At 41.4% G+C, this 16,338-nt stretch overlaps 1 protein-coding gene across 4 annotated transcripts in view; it reads left to right on the forward strand.

The window, feature by feature from the left end:
- The window catches only part of TTC39B (tetratricopeptide repeat domain 39B), a 56,110-nt gene extending 40,756 nt beyond the window's left edge, over nucleotides 1-15,354 (forward strand). For 3 of the 4 annotated variants that reach the window (XM_083482291.1, XM_083482292.1, XM_083482293.1), the window contains 7 exons: nucleotides 1,248-1,409; nucleotides 3,198-3,289; nucleotides 4,459-4,579; nucleotides 5,219-5,330; nucleotides 6,811-6,928; nucleotides 7,797-7,913; nucleotides 10,470-15,354. In XM_083482291.1, coding sequence (XP_083338417.1) covers nucleotides 1,248-1,409; nucleotides 3,198-3,289; nucleotides 4,459-4,579; nucleotides 5,219-5,330; nucleotides 6,811-6,928; nucleotides 7,797-7,913; nucleotides 10,470-10,566 — 819 coding nt within the window. In that variant the 3' untranslated portion in view covers nucleotides 10,567-15,354. The remainder of the gene's footprint in view (nucleotides 1-1,247; nucleotides 1,410-3,197; nucleotides 3,290-4,458; nucleotides 4,580-5,218; nucleotides 5,331-6,810; nucleotides 6,929-7,796; nucleotides 7,914-10,469) is intronic. The other variant, XR_014520635.1, reaches the window with a different exon arrangement.
- The last annotated feature ends 984 nt before the right edge of the window (nucleotides 15,355-16,338 follow it).

Genomic DNA, 16,338 nt, shown 5'->3' on the forward strand with positions numbered 1-16,338 from the left:
TGAACCCGATCAATTTAAATAAACTTATGCATCAAACATGTAAGATCCTTGCTTAGGTTTTGCCAAGTGAATCAGAGTCTTTCATGTTGCTCTTCAAAACTCTTTGTTCAAGACCCTGTTGGGTCATCAAATGGCCCCTGTACTCTTCCTGCCTAGTGTGCCCCCCTCCCCACTTCCCATTCACTCCAGTTTTATGAAGGCATGGGCTATTGCAGGTGTGGCGAACCTTTGGCAACGGGATGTGCTGGCTGCAGCGGATGGGTGTTGTAGCCAAAGGTTCCCCACACCTGGGCTATTAAATAGTTATCCTTTATTAGGCATAGCAAACCACACATTATCAAACAGATACCATATACAAATCGTGCAAAACACAAGCTCAGCATAACAAGGTTTGTCCTGGTCAGATCTTTAATTCCAGAGAAAATCAATTTGCACAAATAATACAATACAGCACTACCGAATCCCCGATCAATTAAGAATCACTAATTCTCTTTATAATGGCCCAGTCTTTCTACATGGACAGCACTCAAAAATTCAGCCACTATTAAAGTAATTTGACCATTCCTGTCCGAAAGCAGGTCCTAAACCGTTGGTGGCAAAGAAATCAGCCTATTGAGTTGTAAGGCCTCTAATAATTGTCTTCTGGCATAAATGCCAAAATCACAAGAAAAGAAAATATGCTCCAAATCATCAGCTTCCTGTTTACTACATTTACAGAGACACTCTAATTCTGGGAGAGCTAAATATCTTCCTCTCACTATCATCAAGGGAAGTATATTAAATCTGGCTAACATAAACAGCCTGCACAATTCATGATTCTTCAGATTTGTCATGTATCCCTTTTGAAAATCTCTGCACAAAGGGAGATTTAAATAGAGAGGAGAACAAGTGCTGTGGAGTGGAGACAACACTTTTTTCTGTAAGATTCTTCCTGATAATTTCCCAAGCTTTTTGGGGGTCAGAACACCTGGGCTATTGTCTTCCTGTTCAAAAACAAGTAGCTTGACAACTTCTGTAACCTTTTATTATCAAATAAAAACCAGAATAGGAGCGAAAGGCTTTGTGTCGAGCAGAAAGGCAGCCCTGTTTAGGGAAGCTTTTAATGTTTGATGTATTACGGTATTTTAGTATTTTTTTGGAAGCCGCCCAGAGTGGCTGGGGAAGCCCAGCCAGATGGGCGGGGTATAAATAATAAATTATTATTATTATACAGCCTGCAACTTCTGTAACATATTTTTGAATTCTAGGCTCAGGTCACATTCCAGGAATGCATTGCAGCCCAGCAAGAGTGGAAGCAGATCCATCACCTTTGCTACTGGGAGTTGATGTGGTGCTATTCCTTCCAGCAGAACTGGCTTCAGGCATATCGGTATGCAGATCTGCTTTGCAAAGAAAGCAGGTGGTCAAAGGTAAATGGGTGATCAGATATCGTTATGAAGAGGCGAGAGCCCCTTCATAGTTACAGCTGATGCTTGCTTTCCCAGCATATGCCTTCTCTGCGAGTTCCACCTATTCAAATTGGGTGTTGAAATTCAGATACAGTGGTACCTCGGTTTAAGAACAGCCCTGTTTATGAACTATTCGGTTTAATAACTCCGCAAAGCCAGAAGTAGTGTCCCGATTTGCGAACTTTACCTTGGTCTAAGAATGGAAACCAGCCCTGAGTACTCACTGGAAGGACAGATCCTGAAGCTGAGGTTCCAATACTTTGGCCACCTCATGAGAAGAGAAGACTCCCTGGAAAAGACCCTGATGTTGGGAAAGATGGAGGGCACAAGGAGAAGGGGACAACAGAGGACGAGATGGTTGGATAGTGTTCTCGAAGGTACCAGCATGAGTTTGACCAAACTGTAGGAGGCAGTGGAAGACAGGAGTGCCTGGCGTGCTCTGGTCCATGGGGTCACGAAGAGTTGGATACGACTAAACGACTAAACAACAAAAAAAGAATAGAAGCTGAACCATAGAAGGGCACCGGCAGCGGGAGGCCTCATTAGGGAAAGCACGCTTTGGTTTAAGAACGGTTTTGGTTTTAGAACGGACTTCCGGAACAGATTAAGTTCATAAACTGAGGTACCACTGTACTCAGATGCTCCAGCTAGCAACTCTTAAACTTCATCTCAGCTACACATTTAACTCAGCACTGACCTGTGCTGCAGTTGGTTGAACTACCAACTGAGTTGCAACAACTGTCTGTTGAAAACAGTGGGAACAGAGCGGAAATTGGCTTTGGGGCAGTTGGAGGTTGGGACTACATGGTTCATTGCACTGCTAGAAAGAGGGGGCCATTCTACCCAAATATCCCCTGTTAAATATTCCGAATCAACCCCTTATTCAACGAATTGGCCTGTTTTTGTAACCTCTTGCCCCACTACTGCTGACTATATCCATTCTTTCTCAGAAAAACAGTTAATTTTTTTGCCGGGGGGGGGTGGTGGGAGGGATGCAAAGGGGATGCTTTGCCTGTATTACAACCCTGATATAACAAGTTCTAGAAAGATAATTTTGTTTGATATCAGTATAGCCAATTCCATTTACTTTACACTTAATAAATAACTTTTATTTTATTTTCTAAATACTTCTGAGTGAAGTGTTTTCACAAGAAGAAACCCAAGGCAAAACACAGAATATCAATATCTAATTTCTTAGCCGTAACAGTTTGTCAAAAAACAGGCCCACTCTTAACAAAATGTCTGTTAAAGACTACTTTTAAGAAATGTCTTCAGCCCTGAAAGTAACGCAATGGCAAGACATTTTAGCGTCCTTAGTTCTACTTCAACATACTTCTCTCGATGAAAGCTAAGGGCAGCTTTTAAATAAACTTCTTTTTTATGGCCACCAGCATGCCTGTCCCCATAGCGGCATTTTAGGATTCATGACCTCCCCACAACACCCTTCTGCTGCAGACTTCCTGTCACCACACTGGAGAGGCCTTTGGGGGTAGACTAGGTGTGTACTTTCGTAAGGCTCCTCAGCTATCCTTCTGGAAGGGATATGAATTGGAATTGTATGGGAAGAAAATGTATAAAATAAATTCAAATAGTTTGTAAACCTTGCAGTATTTAAGGTATTAGGTTGTTTTATTTAAATATTGATTGGTGTACAAATGATATGAATAGGGTAGACACATCGACAAAATGTATTACAATAAATGATAAGTATTTTGATTGGTTTTTTGTTTGTTTGTTTGTTTTTTATAGGCAATATATGTGTTCCAGAAAGCTGCCATTTTGTGTATGCTTTCAGATGCTGAAGTGAGAACAACAGGAGAAGACATTGTAGCTTTGTTTAGGTATTTTTTTAAAAAAAAATCTACCTTTTTGTTATGTCATTCTCACAAACTATTCTCACAATGCTGGTGGCGTTGTGGTCTAAACCACTGAGCCTCTTGGGCTTGCCAATCAGAATGTTAGCTGTTCAAATCCCTACGACTGGGTGAACTCCCGTTGCTCTGTCCCAGCTCCTGCCAACCTAGCAATTTGAAAGCACACCAGTGCAAGCAGATAAATAGGTACCGCTGTGGCGGGCAGGTAAATGGCATTTCTGTGTGCTCTGGTACTCATCAGAGTGTCCCATTGCACCAGGAGCGGTTTAATCCTGCTGGCCACATGACCCGGAAAGCTGTCTGTGGACAAACACTGGCTCCCCCGGCCTCAAAAGTGAGATGAGCATTGCACCCCATATTCAAGTTTGACTGGACTTAACCGTACAGGGGTCCTTTACCTTTACCTTTAGAAGAAGAAGAAGAAGAGTTTGGATTTGATATCCCGCCTTTCACTCCCCTTCAGGAGTCTCAAAGCGGCTAACATTCTCCTTTCCCTTCCTCCCCCACAACAAACACTCTGTGAGGTGAGTGGGGCTGAGAGACTTCACAGAAGTGTGACTAGCCCAAGGTCACCCAGCAGCTGCATGTGGAGGAGCGGAGACACGAACCCGGTTTCCCAGATTACGTGACTACCGCTCTTAACCACTACACCACACTGGCTCCTTTACCCAGTGCTTTTTTGCTTTTTTTAAAAAATGTTTAGGGCACTCTTCTTTTGACTCAAGAAAATCACCATTTTATAGTTCAAATTTGGAAAAACAAATACAAAAGGACAATGGACAAAAGTACAAAGATTCACAAAATGCATACCCCCAGAAAAAAGCACTGCCTTTACCTAATATTTGTGTCTCTTGTTTTAAAAAATAAGGAGGAGAAGAGACGCTATGTTCACCATTTTGTAGTCCTTAAAAATGAGATAAACATGTAATTCATAAGCCTTAAAAACACCTTTCTCACGTCACCTGAAATTCCATATGCGTATTTATTGCTAAGAACTATACTAGTATATAGAGTTCAATTTTTAAGAAATAGTTACAGGTTTGGAACTTGCTGGTTTCGTCAAAATATCTTGACAGCGGACCATTGTCAAAGGTTTGGTTTTCGTACTGAGAATTCCACGGTTCTGTCTCTTTCAGGCAAGTAGAAGGCCTGAAGCAAAGAATTGCAGGAAAATCCATCCCAACAGAGAAGTTTGCTGTGAGAAAGGCCCGGCGCTACGGAGGCTCTCAGCCTGTGAAGCTCATAGTGCCTGCTCTGGTATTTACAGCCGACTTACTTCAATCATCTTTTGCGTGGCAGAGTAAATATGTGTTTGTGTGTATGTGTTTCTGTGAATAATGTAGGCTGAGTACATTTCCACTTGACTTTTTCAAAGAAGCATCAGCTGTTTACGTTTTTACCTTTTTGATTCTGATTAAATGAAAGGCAGCTATAGACACCTTCGTCTATAGATACAAGCAGCCTTACTGAATCAGGTACAGCATGAATGTGCCTTTGCTTGAGGGATTATGAGCACTTTGCAACAGCTCTGTTCTAGATATAAACTGCACATCAGTCATGGGCAGGCTTTTGGAATCTAGAACCCTGAGATCCACTAGCCAGAGCCATAATGGTGGTGATCAGGGGCAAGATTAGCAAAATATGCTAACCACATATTGAGTCCCCTGAGCTGGGATGAGCTGCAAACATTAAGCCCACATCAACATTTGAGATACTACAGCTCATAAAGGATTCTAGCAGAGGAAAGAAACATCCTTTTGTCGTTGCCCTTGTTAATTAGGAGTCGGAAGCACTGCCTGATCTCCTGCAGATCATCCAGGGATTGTTCAGACACTCAAGTCAATTGATAGCATACTATAGATATTTATTACTATATTTGTTTCTTATTCTTCTCAGGAAATGATGTACGTCTGGAATGGCTTTTCAATTGTTGGCATGAGAGCTGACCTCACCGAGAATTTACTAGTAACAATTGAAAAAGAAGAAACGGCTTTAAAAAATGAAACCAGTGAGTAATGTTTTAAATGAGTGATTTGAAAACTACAAAGAGGTGTTTGTAATGAATCCTACTGGGGCCTCGTAACTATATCCTGTAAAGGAAGAAGTGACTAATCTCGATGGATGTCTGTTCTGTGCAGCATAGTTTCATCAAAACTGCATTGGTTGCCATGATAAATAGAAAGCTGTCTTTTCCGTATAATCCCAGTCCTCATATAACCCACAGAAATTCACACTCACAAATCCCCATGATACCATATATCCTTTGTTTGACAGTATGCAATACTTGCGTGAAGTGAAGCTGAGTTCAGAACATGAAGAACACCAGTCTTCCAGAAGAAGTTTTGTTAATAAATTCTCTTCATTCCTGCAAAGGATGTAAAATTTCAGTTCTGCTTTGCTGTCACTGTGAAACAGAATTCTGTTTATCCAGGGTAAAACAGGTGCTGGGGTGCAGGGGAGAGAGAGAGAAATTCTTAACAGTCTGTTAAGTTTCAAGATGTAAAGTACTGTAGTCTTATATGATAGACAGCCTCTATGTACAACAGGTGATTGGTCTCCTGAATTGTTGGTGCGTGTTCAGCCTCTTTTTCAGCTTCTTTTACTGTCCTTTGTAGCTGACAAAATTCAGTTGCAGGAAAATTCTCAATAACAATAATATTATTATAATAGTTTATTATTTATACCCCGCCCATCTGGCTGGGTTTCCCCAGCCACTCTGGGCTGCTCCCAATAGGTATTAAAAATACAATAAAACATCAAACATTAAAAACTTCCCTAAACAGGGCTGCCTTCAGATGTCTTCTAAAAGTCAGATAGTTATTTGTTCCCTTGACATCTGATGGGAGGGTGTTCCACAGGGTGGGCACCATTACTGAGAAGGCTCTCTGCCTGGTTCCCTGTAACCTCACTTCTCACAGGGAGGGAACTGCCAGAAGGCCCTCGGAGGTAGAGCTCAGTGTCCAGGCTGAATGATGGGGGTGGAGATGCTCCTTCAAGGAACTAGGTTTTGACTAAGTTTTTAACAGTTGCATAGATCCCTGTGAGGCAGTGCTATGAATATTGCATAGATAACTTTGGCATACTCATCAACAGATCTATTTTCATTCCAGATCTGACATAATAATTAGTTATGTATATCTGCAGCTACTATTCTATCATATTAGCAATTTTTACTAATACTGCCCAGGTTTCAATCAGTTAAAAGGCTGGAGTACAGGTTCCCGGTTTCAATGAGTTAAAAGGCAGGTGGGAAATGTGGAACAATATATTTTACATTGCTATGTCAGAATATTGCTAAACAAGCAGTTTATTTATTTAATTGCTTTTGATAAGAAAAATAGATAATTAAATATATTACACATTTCTGTTAGGTCCACTGTTGCCATTTGACATCTTTTACAGATGAGTCAGTAATTCCCACCCATCCCACGTACACATCCATTATTGTTAAGTTTGCAATTTAAAATGTTGTGCTCCTTTATTTTCAGATCACAATGAATACTACATGGATGACATCTGTCTGCTACAACTGCTAAAAGGTCTCTGTTTGAAACATTTAGGAAGACGCTTACAAGCAGAACTCTGCTTCAATCAAGTTATTCAAAGGTAAAAACAGGAAGTTGTATTTTTGGAAACAGTGATAACCTGTGACATCAGAAAGCATCCAAGAACATTTGCTGCTTGCTTGCTTGCCTGCCTGCTTGCTTGTTTGGTTGGTTGTTTTGCACCTAAATTAAGGGTAATTGGATTTTGTGGAAGAATCTTACTTCAGTTTCTGAAATAGACAAAACTGATCTTCCCCATGTGGTTCAATGGTTGTAAATCCTTCTTCACTGTTTGAAGGTATAACACAAGCGAAGATGTTGAATAAAAGGAAAAGAAGACTTTCTTTCTCACATCCCATTGACTCCTCTGTGCTTTCCTGAAAAATGTTCATCTTTGATTCCTAGCAGGGTAGAGTGGGGTGGGGGCATGGCTTAGGGTTCCTAACATTTCCCCCGCCAGAGCTTCCATGCATTTTAACAACTGTCAGACAAGCAGGAATTAAGCAGTTGGATTTTTTTCCTGGCATGGAGAGAAATATACATACAGTGGTACCTCTGGTTGTGAATGGGATCCGTTCCGGAGGCCTGTTCGCAACATGAAAAGAGTGCAACTCGCAGCGGCGCGTCTGCGCACGTGCGGGTTGCAATTTGCCACTTCTGCGCATGCTCGTGATGTCATTTTGCGCTTCTGCGCATGTGCGAGCGGCGAAACCCAGAAGTAACCCTTTCTGGTACTTCTGGGTCGCCGTGGAACGTAACCTGAAAGAACGTAATATGAAGCGGATGTAACATGAGGTATGACTGTATATAGGGAAAGTTTTACCTGCTAAACCCTAAAGCAAGGAAGCATGGGGGCTTTGGGCTTGCCTGGGTTCTGTGCTATGTTTGGTTCCCCTGAATACTGACATGATGTCCTATTGATTTCTTAGTGAGAAGCAGCTGAAGTATGATAATTACCTGATACCATACACGATGTATGAATTGGGTCTTCTGTACAATCAACAGGATGAAAGAGAAAAAGCAATAAGATTCATAGAAGCTGCAAAGTAAGTGCTGATAATCTTTATACAATTATTATACAATTATTATCTCAAAACAGGTGAGCTTATTTGCTTTAGCTCACTTATAGTTAGTATATCACACAATCATAGAATTGTAGAGTTGGAAGGGACCTCAAGGGTCTTCTAGTCTAACCCCGTGCTATGCAGGAATTGCATGTCAGATGGCCATCCCACCTCTGCTTTAAGAAGGAGAGCCCACCACCTTCTGTGGGTGTCCGTTCCACTGTTGGAACCGCTCATACTGTCCAAAAGTTCTTCCTGATGTTTAGTCAGAATCTCCTTTCTGATGATCCCTTTGTGGCCTCTTCCACCTTCTGAGAAATTGTCAGCGAGGCTCTTGAGCAATTTGTTGGACCTCCCAATTCTTGGCAGATTTTGAGTTCCAACAGATCTTGATGGGTAATTGAAGTCTCCCATGACCACTATATCTGTCCTTTTTGAATATTTGGTAATCTGCTGTCTGAAGGCATCATCCAAATCTTCAGTCTGGCTTGGAGGTCTATAGCAGACACACACAGTAAGGTCATTGTTGTTTCCCACTCCTACAGCTTATGTACCCACAATCTGCCATTAAACTCAGACCTGTGCAGAAGTCGATTCTGCTGTACAAAACAGCAGAACAGCTTATACCCCAAATGCTTGTCCCAATTTCCACAACCCATCTGAAGGCGGGAACCTGTTGAAACTGCTCATGGAAGGATCTGTTGGGAAAATGCCCTGGGGCCGCCTGCAAGCCCCCAGAACTCCAAGCGTCCTCCGGTGTGCGCAGCACTGGAAAAGGCATCTCCCTTCTTCTCCATTGTGCTCAGCGACATAAACCAGCTTGATTTATGCACACTAATCTTCTAGCATAACACAGCAAGAAGCATGAAACATCGTAGATCTAATCTACTATTGATTTACACACTATATACAGACTACAGCATAATGGTGACCGTTCTCTCCAGCTCCGAGAGAACAGACAGGAATCTAGTAAAAGTGAAAGTACATTACATAGTACATACAGATAGGACTGTATCTGGTTCTCACGCATCTTCTCAGACAGGCATGTGAATTACACCAATCACAAAATGCAGCATCGGAGGAGTGAAATACTAACAGGATCTTCCATAATGTTGGCTCACTAATAAGGAGATCTTAACCCTGGTGCCCGCCAGGCATGTTTCCAGTGGCAGCTGGTCAGACTCCAAGGCCACATACTTATTCTGTCATTTTCTCTCTCCATTTTTCTTCATTTATTTCTGTATGCTCAATGACCCCGTGACTCGGGACAGATAGAAACAGGAGAGCGTGTCCTTCTCCATTGCCTGCATTACAGAGACATTTGTATTAACCTGATTTCCCCACTACTCCATAAGTACTCAGGGCACACAGGACAATTCTATACCTCCCTGCTGCTCTCAGATACCAATCCTGCTACAACATACAACGTTGCTAGATTCTGCGCAGCAGCGCTCAAAATTCATCGGAGGATGACCTGTGCCACAAACTAGATTTGTTGTTGTTTAGTCATCTTGGTTGTGTTCAACTCTCCGTGACTCCATGAACCAGAGCATGCCTTGGAAACTCTCACTTTCTTCTCCAAGCTTCTCCTTTTTTATGTCCATGGAGTTTTCTTGGCAAAATACTGGAGTGGGTTGCCTGTTCCTTCTCCAGGTGGATCACGTTTAGTCTAAACTCTCGGCTATGACCTGTCCGTCTTGGGTGGCCCTGCACGGCATAGCTCACAGCTTCTTGGGGTTATTCATGTAAATCAGAAATCATGTAAATTCAGAAATCATGTAAATTCAAGCCCCTTTGCCATGACAAGGCAGTGATCCACGAAGGGGAAAAGTAGATTTAGTGCTCTGCAAATTAATAGTTAAAGTCTTTTGTATATCAACCTTTTATGCTCTTCCACACCTGCCCAATGCTCCTATCCCTTCTTTTAGCCTATTTGCAGCTCTTACAGACTTTTATAACCACCTTCTGTTTTAATACCTTTTAGCTTTCTAAAACGCTTCTAGATTTTAAATGACTGTATCCCACCCTTTTATGCTGGTCTTTGACTGTAATAAAGATTTGAATTGAATTTCTGTATTATTACCGTATTTTTTGCACCACAACACTCACTTTTTTCCTCCTAGAAAGTAAGGGGAAATGTCTGTGCGTGTTATGGAGCGAATGCCTATGGATGGTGGGGGGGGGGGATCTGCTGCAGTCGTGAGCAGAGGATCCATGGTTCCCCTTCCTTCCCTCCTCCGTGGTTACAAAGCATGGATCCACATGGATCCTCAGGATTTTTGCATTGGGCTACTCCAAACTCACTGTCGGATCGCATGTCTGTGGCCACAGCATGAACCACAAAAATCATATATCCACTATTTTGTTTAGAATATTTTTTTCTTGTTTTCCTCCTCTAAAACCTATGTGCGTGTTATGGTCAGGTGCGTGTTATAGAGCGAAAAATACGGTATTTTTTTTTTTAAAAAAAAAGCCCAGCAAAAAACAACAACAGGCAATGAAAGGTTAGTTGCCCAACTAACGTTTTGTCTCTTACAGAAACAATTACAAGGAATATTCCATGGAATCTAGGTTACACTTCCGAATCCACGCAGCTCTTAATAGTATGAAAGTGACTCCTGCTCCGACGCCTTGATGTCATTTGAGGGTGATGCATAACACAAGTGTCTACAAGTTACTGCTTGGAAGCCTACAGAAATCATGTAAATGATGTAACAAAAGAGATGTAGTTTATATTTTCTATCATTTGTGATATTTGAATGTTCGTCACCCCTTTTGAGCTGCTTCTTTTTTCTATGGCGCACTTCCATATCTCCGCTTCACATTTTAGAGGGAAAAATCTTATATTTTGTTTATAAATGGATTAATTTAAAGCTTGACGTGAAAGGAGAGTATTTTATAAAAATAAAAAAAATTGCTGGTGCAATAAAAGAGGAATTCAAACACTTTATTTTTTTATGCAAAGACTAATATTGTTTATGTGCGGAACTATGTGATGGTTCTGTTCATAGTGTCAGCAGTCCATGAAGGCTTGAATGTCTGCAATACTTTTATTATGAATTAAGACTGAGAAAGTTGGCTGCCGGTAGCCATAGTTGTATATTTGGATTTAAAGCTTAGATTTACGTACCAAAGACATGACTTTTCATATTGTAGCCAAAAGGTGAAGGACTTACAAGTCATTTCATGAATGTTAGCTTGAATTCTGTGCAATATACTGACAATATTCAGCTAAACAAAATTAGGGAAAGAGATGGGGGTTTCGCAGGGTTGCCCTCCAAACTGTGTTTTTTTACAATACACAAGTCAGTTGTGTAGAGTTAAAGGGGGGCAACCCTTGGATAATGGTAGCAATTCAGTCATTTCCCCCATATCTAGATATATTTAATTAAGGGATGTCACTGGGAGTGGACTGTACGATGAGAAAATACATTTCTACTGTCCTGTGGACATTTGACAGCCCCTCAGTTCTCACCACCAAATGTCATTTGATTCTGAGATTCCTGTAATTTTTTTTTTGAGGGAAATTGCAATTTCATTGTGAACGATTGACAAGGAAATTGACGCTCATAAATACAGCCAGCATTGCTGTACCTTTTTAAATACAGTTCTATGGTAATACAATTAAACTTTCTTGTTTTCCAGTTCATAGTGTCATTAATACAACCATCTTATGTGTATTATGCTATGGAACCTGGAGACAGATAGTGTGCACATTCTCTCAGAAATGTGTCTCTGTCATTTTTTTATTTTTGGTCTTTTTCTCAGTATAATTCAGTAGGCCAGAATGCAAGTCCTACTTCTGTTAGTGTAAAGGACCAAAGTCGTCTGTCGTGAACATACGCTGTTTATTATTGTGTATTTACAGTGTTATGGTCAGCATCTGATTATATCACACTCACTCAATGAACTTAAGTCAACCAAGGCTAAATCCACAGATTTCAATGGGTCTCCTCTGAGTAGGATGTGATCAGATGCCTCCCCATAGTGTCATTACGCAGTTTAAGGTAACTTTTTTCTTCTTCTTTGGAACTCCGTACTTCGGTTATTAATTTATAAGCTGCTAAATGAATGGCAAAGTTGGACTATTAATTTATGAGCTGCTAAATTAATGGGGAAATTGGACTATAAGAGATTTTTATTTTTAAAAGATGATCTATGATCGCAGTTGTGCTAATTGATACTGGACCCACAGTCCACATTCATAAGCAACAGCTGCAGGAGTCAAAGGACAATTCAGTCTAGGTTTCTCAGCACAGCTTCCTAAACTTTAACAAATAGGTTTTCTGTTGAAAGCCAACAGCCTTCTTTTTTTTTTTTTGCCATGTTCTGCAATAACTTTTGCCACCTGCTCCTTTTCAACTTTTAATGTCCTCCGTTTGGTGGCATTCCTATTTCTCTTTGGGCATTTTAAGATGACTATAATAGAATTTCAAGGTAGCGGGTCTGCCTAGTAACATTCAGGATAAATTCAAATAGGAAAGAGAGTTCATGCCACATCCGAGGATCACTTTGCAAACCACCTTTTCAGATTTGAGTTGTTCATACTTTTGCCAAGAAAAGCACATACAAATTCTGGCGCTTATGGCTTTTTTGGTTTCAATCCATGAGACAGGCTTCATGTTCATCACATTATTTTCAGTTCCAATATGAGGCTCGCAGGCAAGCAGTTGCGATCTAAAAACACATTTTATTATGTTTGCTAACTAGTGGCTGTTTTAATCTTACTGTTTCTGAACGACTCATGCCGTATAAGCATTCTTAAAATATCATTGCGAATTAGAACTCTTTTATGTGTCCAGGGTTTTATGTACAAAATCTCATTAATATCACTGGGTTATTTAATCCATCCTATTAGACAAGAACATGGTAAACATGTGGAGTCACTTTTAGTTTTAAATAAATGTGCTGTTAAATATAGGGATGCAGTTATTCAAGATGCTTAAATCAATCCTACTTATCATTTTGCATTAAATTATTATGACAATTATATGCTTATTAATATTTAGAAGTTTGATTCTTTTAGTGACGTGTTGCTTCACTATATATATATTATATATACGCGCACACTGCATTGTGCTTCTAATAACTGGCAACTGTTTTTACCTTTTAATGGAAATATCAATGAAATTATTAATAGTTTATTGAAAGTTTATTGAAGGGTTACATTGGTGTAAATTATAATGGTTATGTTTTACAGCTCTCTTGTACTGTTTTTATCAAGGCCAGAAAATAATACGGTAAATAAATTTAGAACGTTTTGCCAATTGCAACATAACAATCCATAAGGAACGAATTCACGCTCTGTATCCATTTTTAATTTTGGATTTGACGGTGAATGTAGTGGGGGGTTTTTGCTTCTGTACTTCTTAGCTCAAAATACTTTTTTGTCTCGGTTTTATTTTACAAGCTGTCTAAGAATTTTCACTTTACCTGTAGTTTTTTTTTTTTTTTAAAAAGAAACTGAAGAGATGTGCAGTCCAGTGATACACATATTTGCTTGGAAAACAAGTCTGACTTGGACAAGGGGAGCTTACATCCAAATAATTTTGCACAGAGTTGCAGCTCTAGCAAGCATGAGGTTTATAGTGCAACTGAGCAGAATTTAGGCAGAAATCATATTCGTATATCGCTGTGAATTTTGCCATGGGTTCTGTTACCCTGCCCTCCTTTGAAAGGAAAGGCAAGTGACAAGAGCAGGCATAGGCAAACTCGGCCCTCCAGCTGTTTTGGGACTACAACTCCCACCGTTGCTAGCTAACAGGACCAGTGGTCAGGGATGATGGGAGTTGGCCTCGGTCCAGTATACCCCCTTCGTTCTGCCCGGACACTGAGGTCCAGCGACCTTCTGGCGGTTCCCTCCCTGTGAGAAGCGAGGTTGTAGGGAACCAGGCAGAGGGGCTTCTCGGTGGTGGTGCCCGCCCTCACATCAGATGTCAAGGAAATAAACAGCTACCTGACTTTTAGAAGACATCTGAGGGCAGCCCTGTTTAGGGAAGCTTTTAATGTTTAATAGACTATTGTATTTTAATATTCTGTTGAGAGCTGCCCAGAGTGGCTGGGGAAGCCCAGCCAGATGGGTGGGGTGTAAATAATAAATTATTATTATTATTATCCCAAAACAGCTGGAGGGCCGAGTTTGGGGATGCCCCGATCCCCCCTGCTAGAAGCGCTTGGGTGAGAGAGAGGTGTCCTTCTGTCTGGTTGTGTTGGGCTCTGCAGACAGGAAGGCTGTGCCCCTACAGAGTTATTCCTTCTGCCCAATGGAAGTGCGGACAAGTGCGCATATTCACACTGACGGTAGCTGTGTAGAGCCTTGAAGCAGCATTTCAGAACAGGTATGGCCGGGATACAGCCAAGGAATCGCTGGATCCAAGGCTGGTCCAGGGATCTGCAAGTTGTAGCAAAGGGGCCAGTGCTGAGCCTAACTGCTAGGCCCTAGTGTAACAACCAGCTTTCTCTGGGAGGAAGGACTGCAGATGGCGGCCGTGGGTCTTCGTTAAGCCCCGTTGTTCCCTGGCCAGGGTTAGACTAGTGCCCAAAAGAGAACAGAAGCATGAATGCAATGAGATTTGAATTCTTCCAGTGGGAAAAAAGCTCCCGACCGCAACCGCACGCCCCCTGTGTCTCTTCATCCCACCTGGCTGCACTCCCAGTGCGTCCTTACGATGACACACTGTTAGACACAACGCAGATTTGATGTCAAAGTGCGCTCCTCCTCACGTGTGCTGAACACATGGCCCACGAGCGTTGCTAATGAGGATGGGACCGAGAGGGGCGGCTCCGCTGTCCCAACACGTGAAGAAGGGCGTTTGTGTGAATCTTTCCGTCGTTTGCCAGCGAGCTTATGACCAAGTTGATGCTAAATGTGCTTAATGTCCACAGGTAGAAGCATTAGCCCTGGTCCATAAAACCTAACTTACTGCACCGGGCTGTTCTTCTGAACTTCAGAAAAGAAATAGCCATGGCGAATCGTCGTTTAACCATAATGATGATAATAATATCAATGGGGTTTCAGAATCATTGTGGTATGTGCTGGGGGCAGTTTTAAAGGGAAACAGCCTGCCTCTGAATATGTACAAGCCTCCCAGCTGTCCTGGTTATGGGTACTGATGCTGTCAGCCTCTCCTAAACTTTCGGGTCTTGTTATCTTTGATAGGAGCTATTTTTGTATATCTCTTCCCACTTAATTCAGCTTCAGTCCTAAAGCATTTGTATCCGTTTGTATAAGAATATCATGTAGGGTTTTCTTTTCTTTTACATGATCATTTATGCCTTAGGAATAGCAGGTCCTGACATGTTTATATTATTGGGCCGAAACAGCCTGAACTACGGTATACTGTATGAGATCTTTGTGTATTATTTAATGGCATTCATTACAATTCATGAAAAATAAAGGCGAATATGTTTTTTTCTCATTGTACCTTTGCTTTTCTCCATATGCCAAGCTTATTCGCTGTTCTGCAGCTCAGTGTGATTTGTGTGGTCTCTTGAGCTTGACTTTTTCTAAATATAATTTCCAGCGGAAACCATTCTAAGATCTCAGAACTTACTTCACTCATCCAATACTCACATTCAGTTTCTGCAATTACAAAAAATATGGTTCCCACCACCCCGCAAAAAAACTAGGGATCATAGGAGGCCAAAAACATCTGGAGGGCCGAGTTTGAGGAAGCCTGCTTTAAAGGTCAGCACCAACACTTTGAATGGTGCTCCGAAATGTACTAGGAGCCAATATAGGAACATTCCGGGATCAAATCAGAAGGCTTTTGCAATTCTGGGACTGTCCCTGGAAAATTGGGACACTTGGAGGATATGAAGATGGAATCCAGATTTCTGTGGTCCTATAGTCCATTGGGTGGACCAAATTTCAGGCTAATGGAATCTACTTAAATTTACTCATGACAGCCAGGTCCAAAGCAGGGTAATGAAAAATGAGAATGAAGAACAGAGCCTCCCTCTGAACGGAGGACAAAAATCCACAAATGTATTTCCTCCACAAAGTTTCCTCCCCACAGTCTTATTTCGGGTGTGCATGGGATTGTTGGCAAGGGAGAGTCTTTTAGCTATTTGACAAGTGGGAGTCAGAAATCCTCTCTGAACTGCAAATCACACCACTAAGTCCCGGCCTCCCTTTTGCCTGGCACACTTCTTCCTCTCTGGTCCAGGGCTGAGTCATTCTAAAACCATGCAGGATGTTCTGAAACTGGGCAGAGTTAAAATCTGAGGTTGTTTAGGTGATGTGTATAGAAAAATGATGGTAAGTGCAGATTTGGGCATAGACAATGGGAGGCGTTATTTTGGAATTCTCTCCCAGGAATTTGGAGAGATGATAGGCATCCTGAAATAAAAATGGAGGGAAACAAGTATTATCCTGAAAGATGGGGAAATCCCTCGATGTGTTTGA

Source organism: Podarcis liolepis, assembly GCF_965112155.1.
Source record: "Podarcis liolepis genome assembly, chromosome: 17".
In the NCBI taxonomy this organism is placed as follows: domain Eukaryota; kingdom Metazoa; phylum Chordata; class Lepidosauria; order Squamata; family Lacertidae; genus Podarcis; species Podarcis liolepis.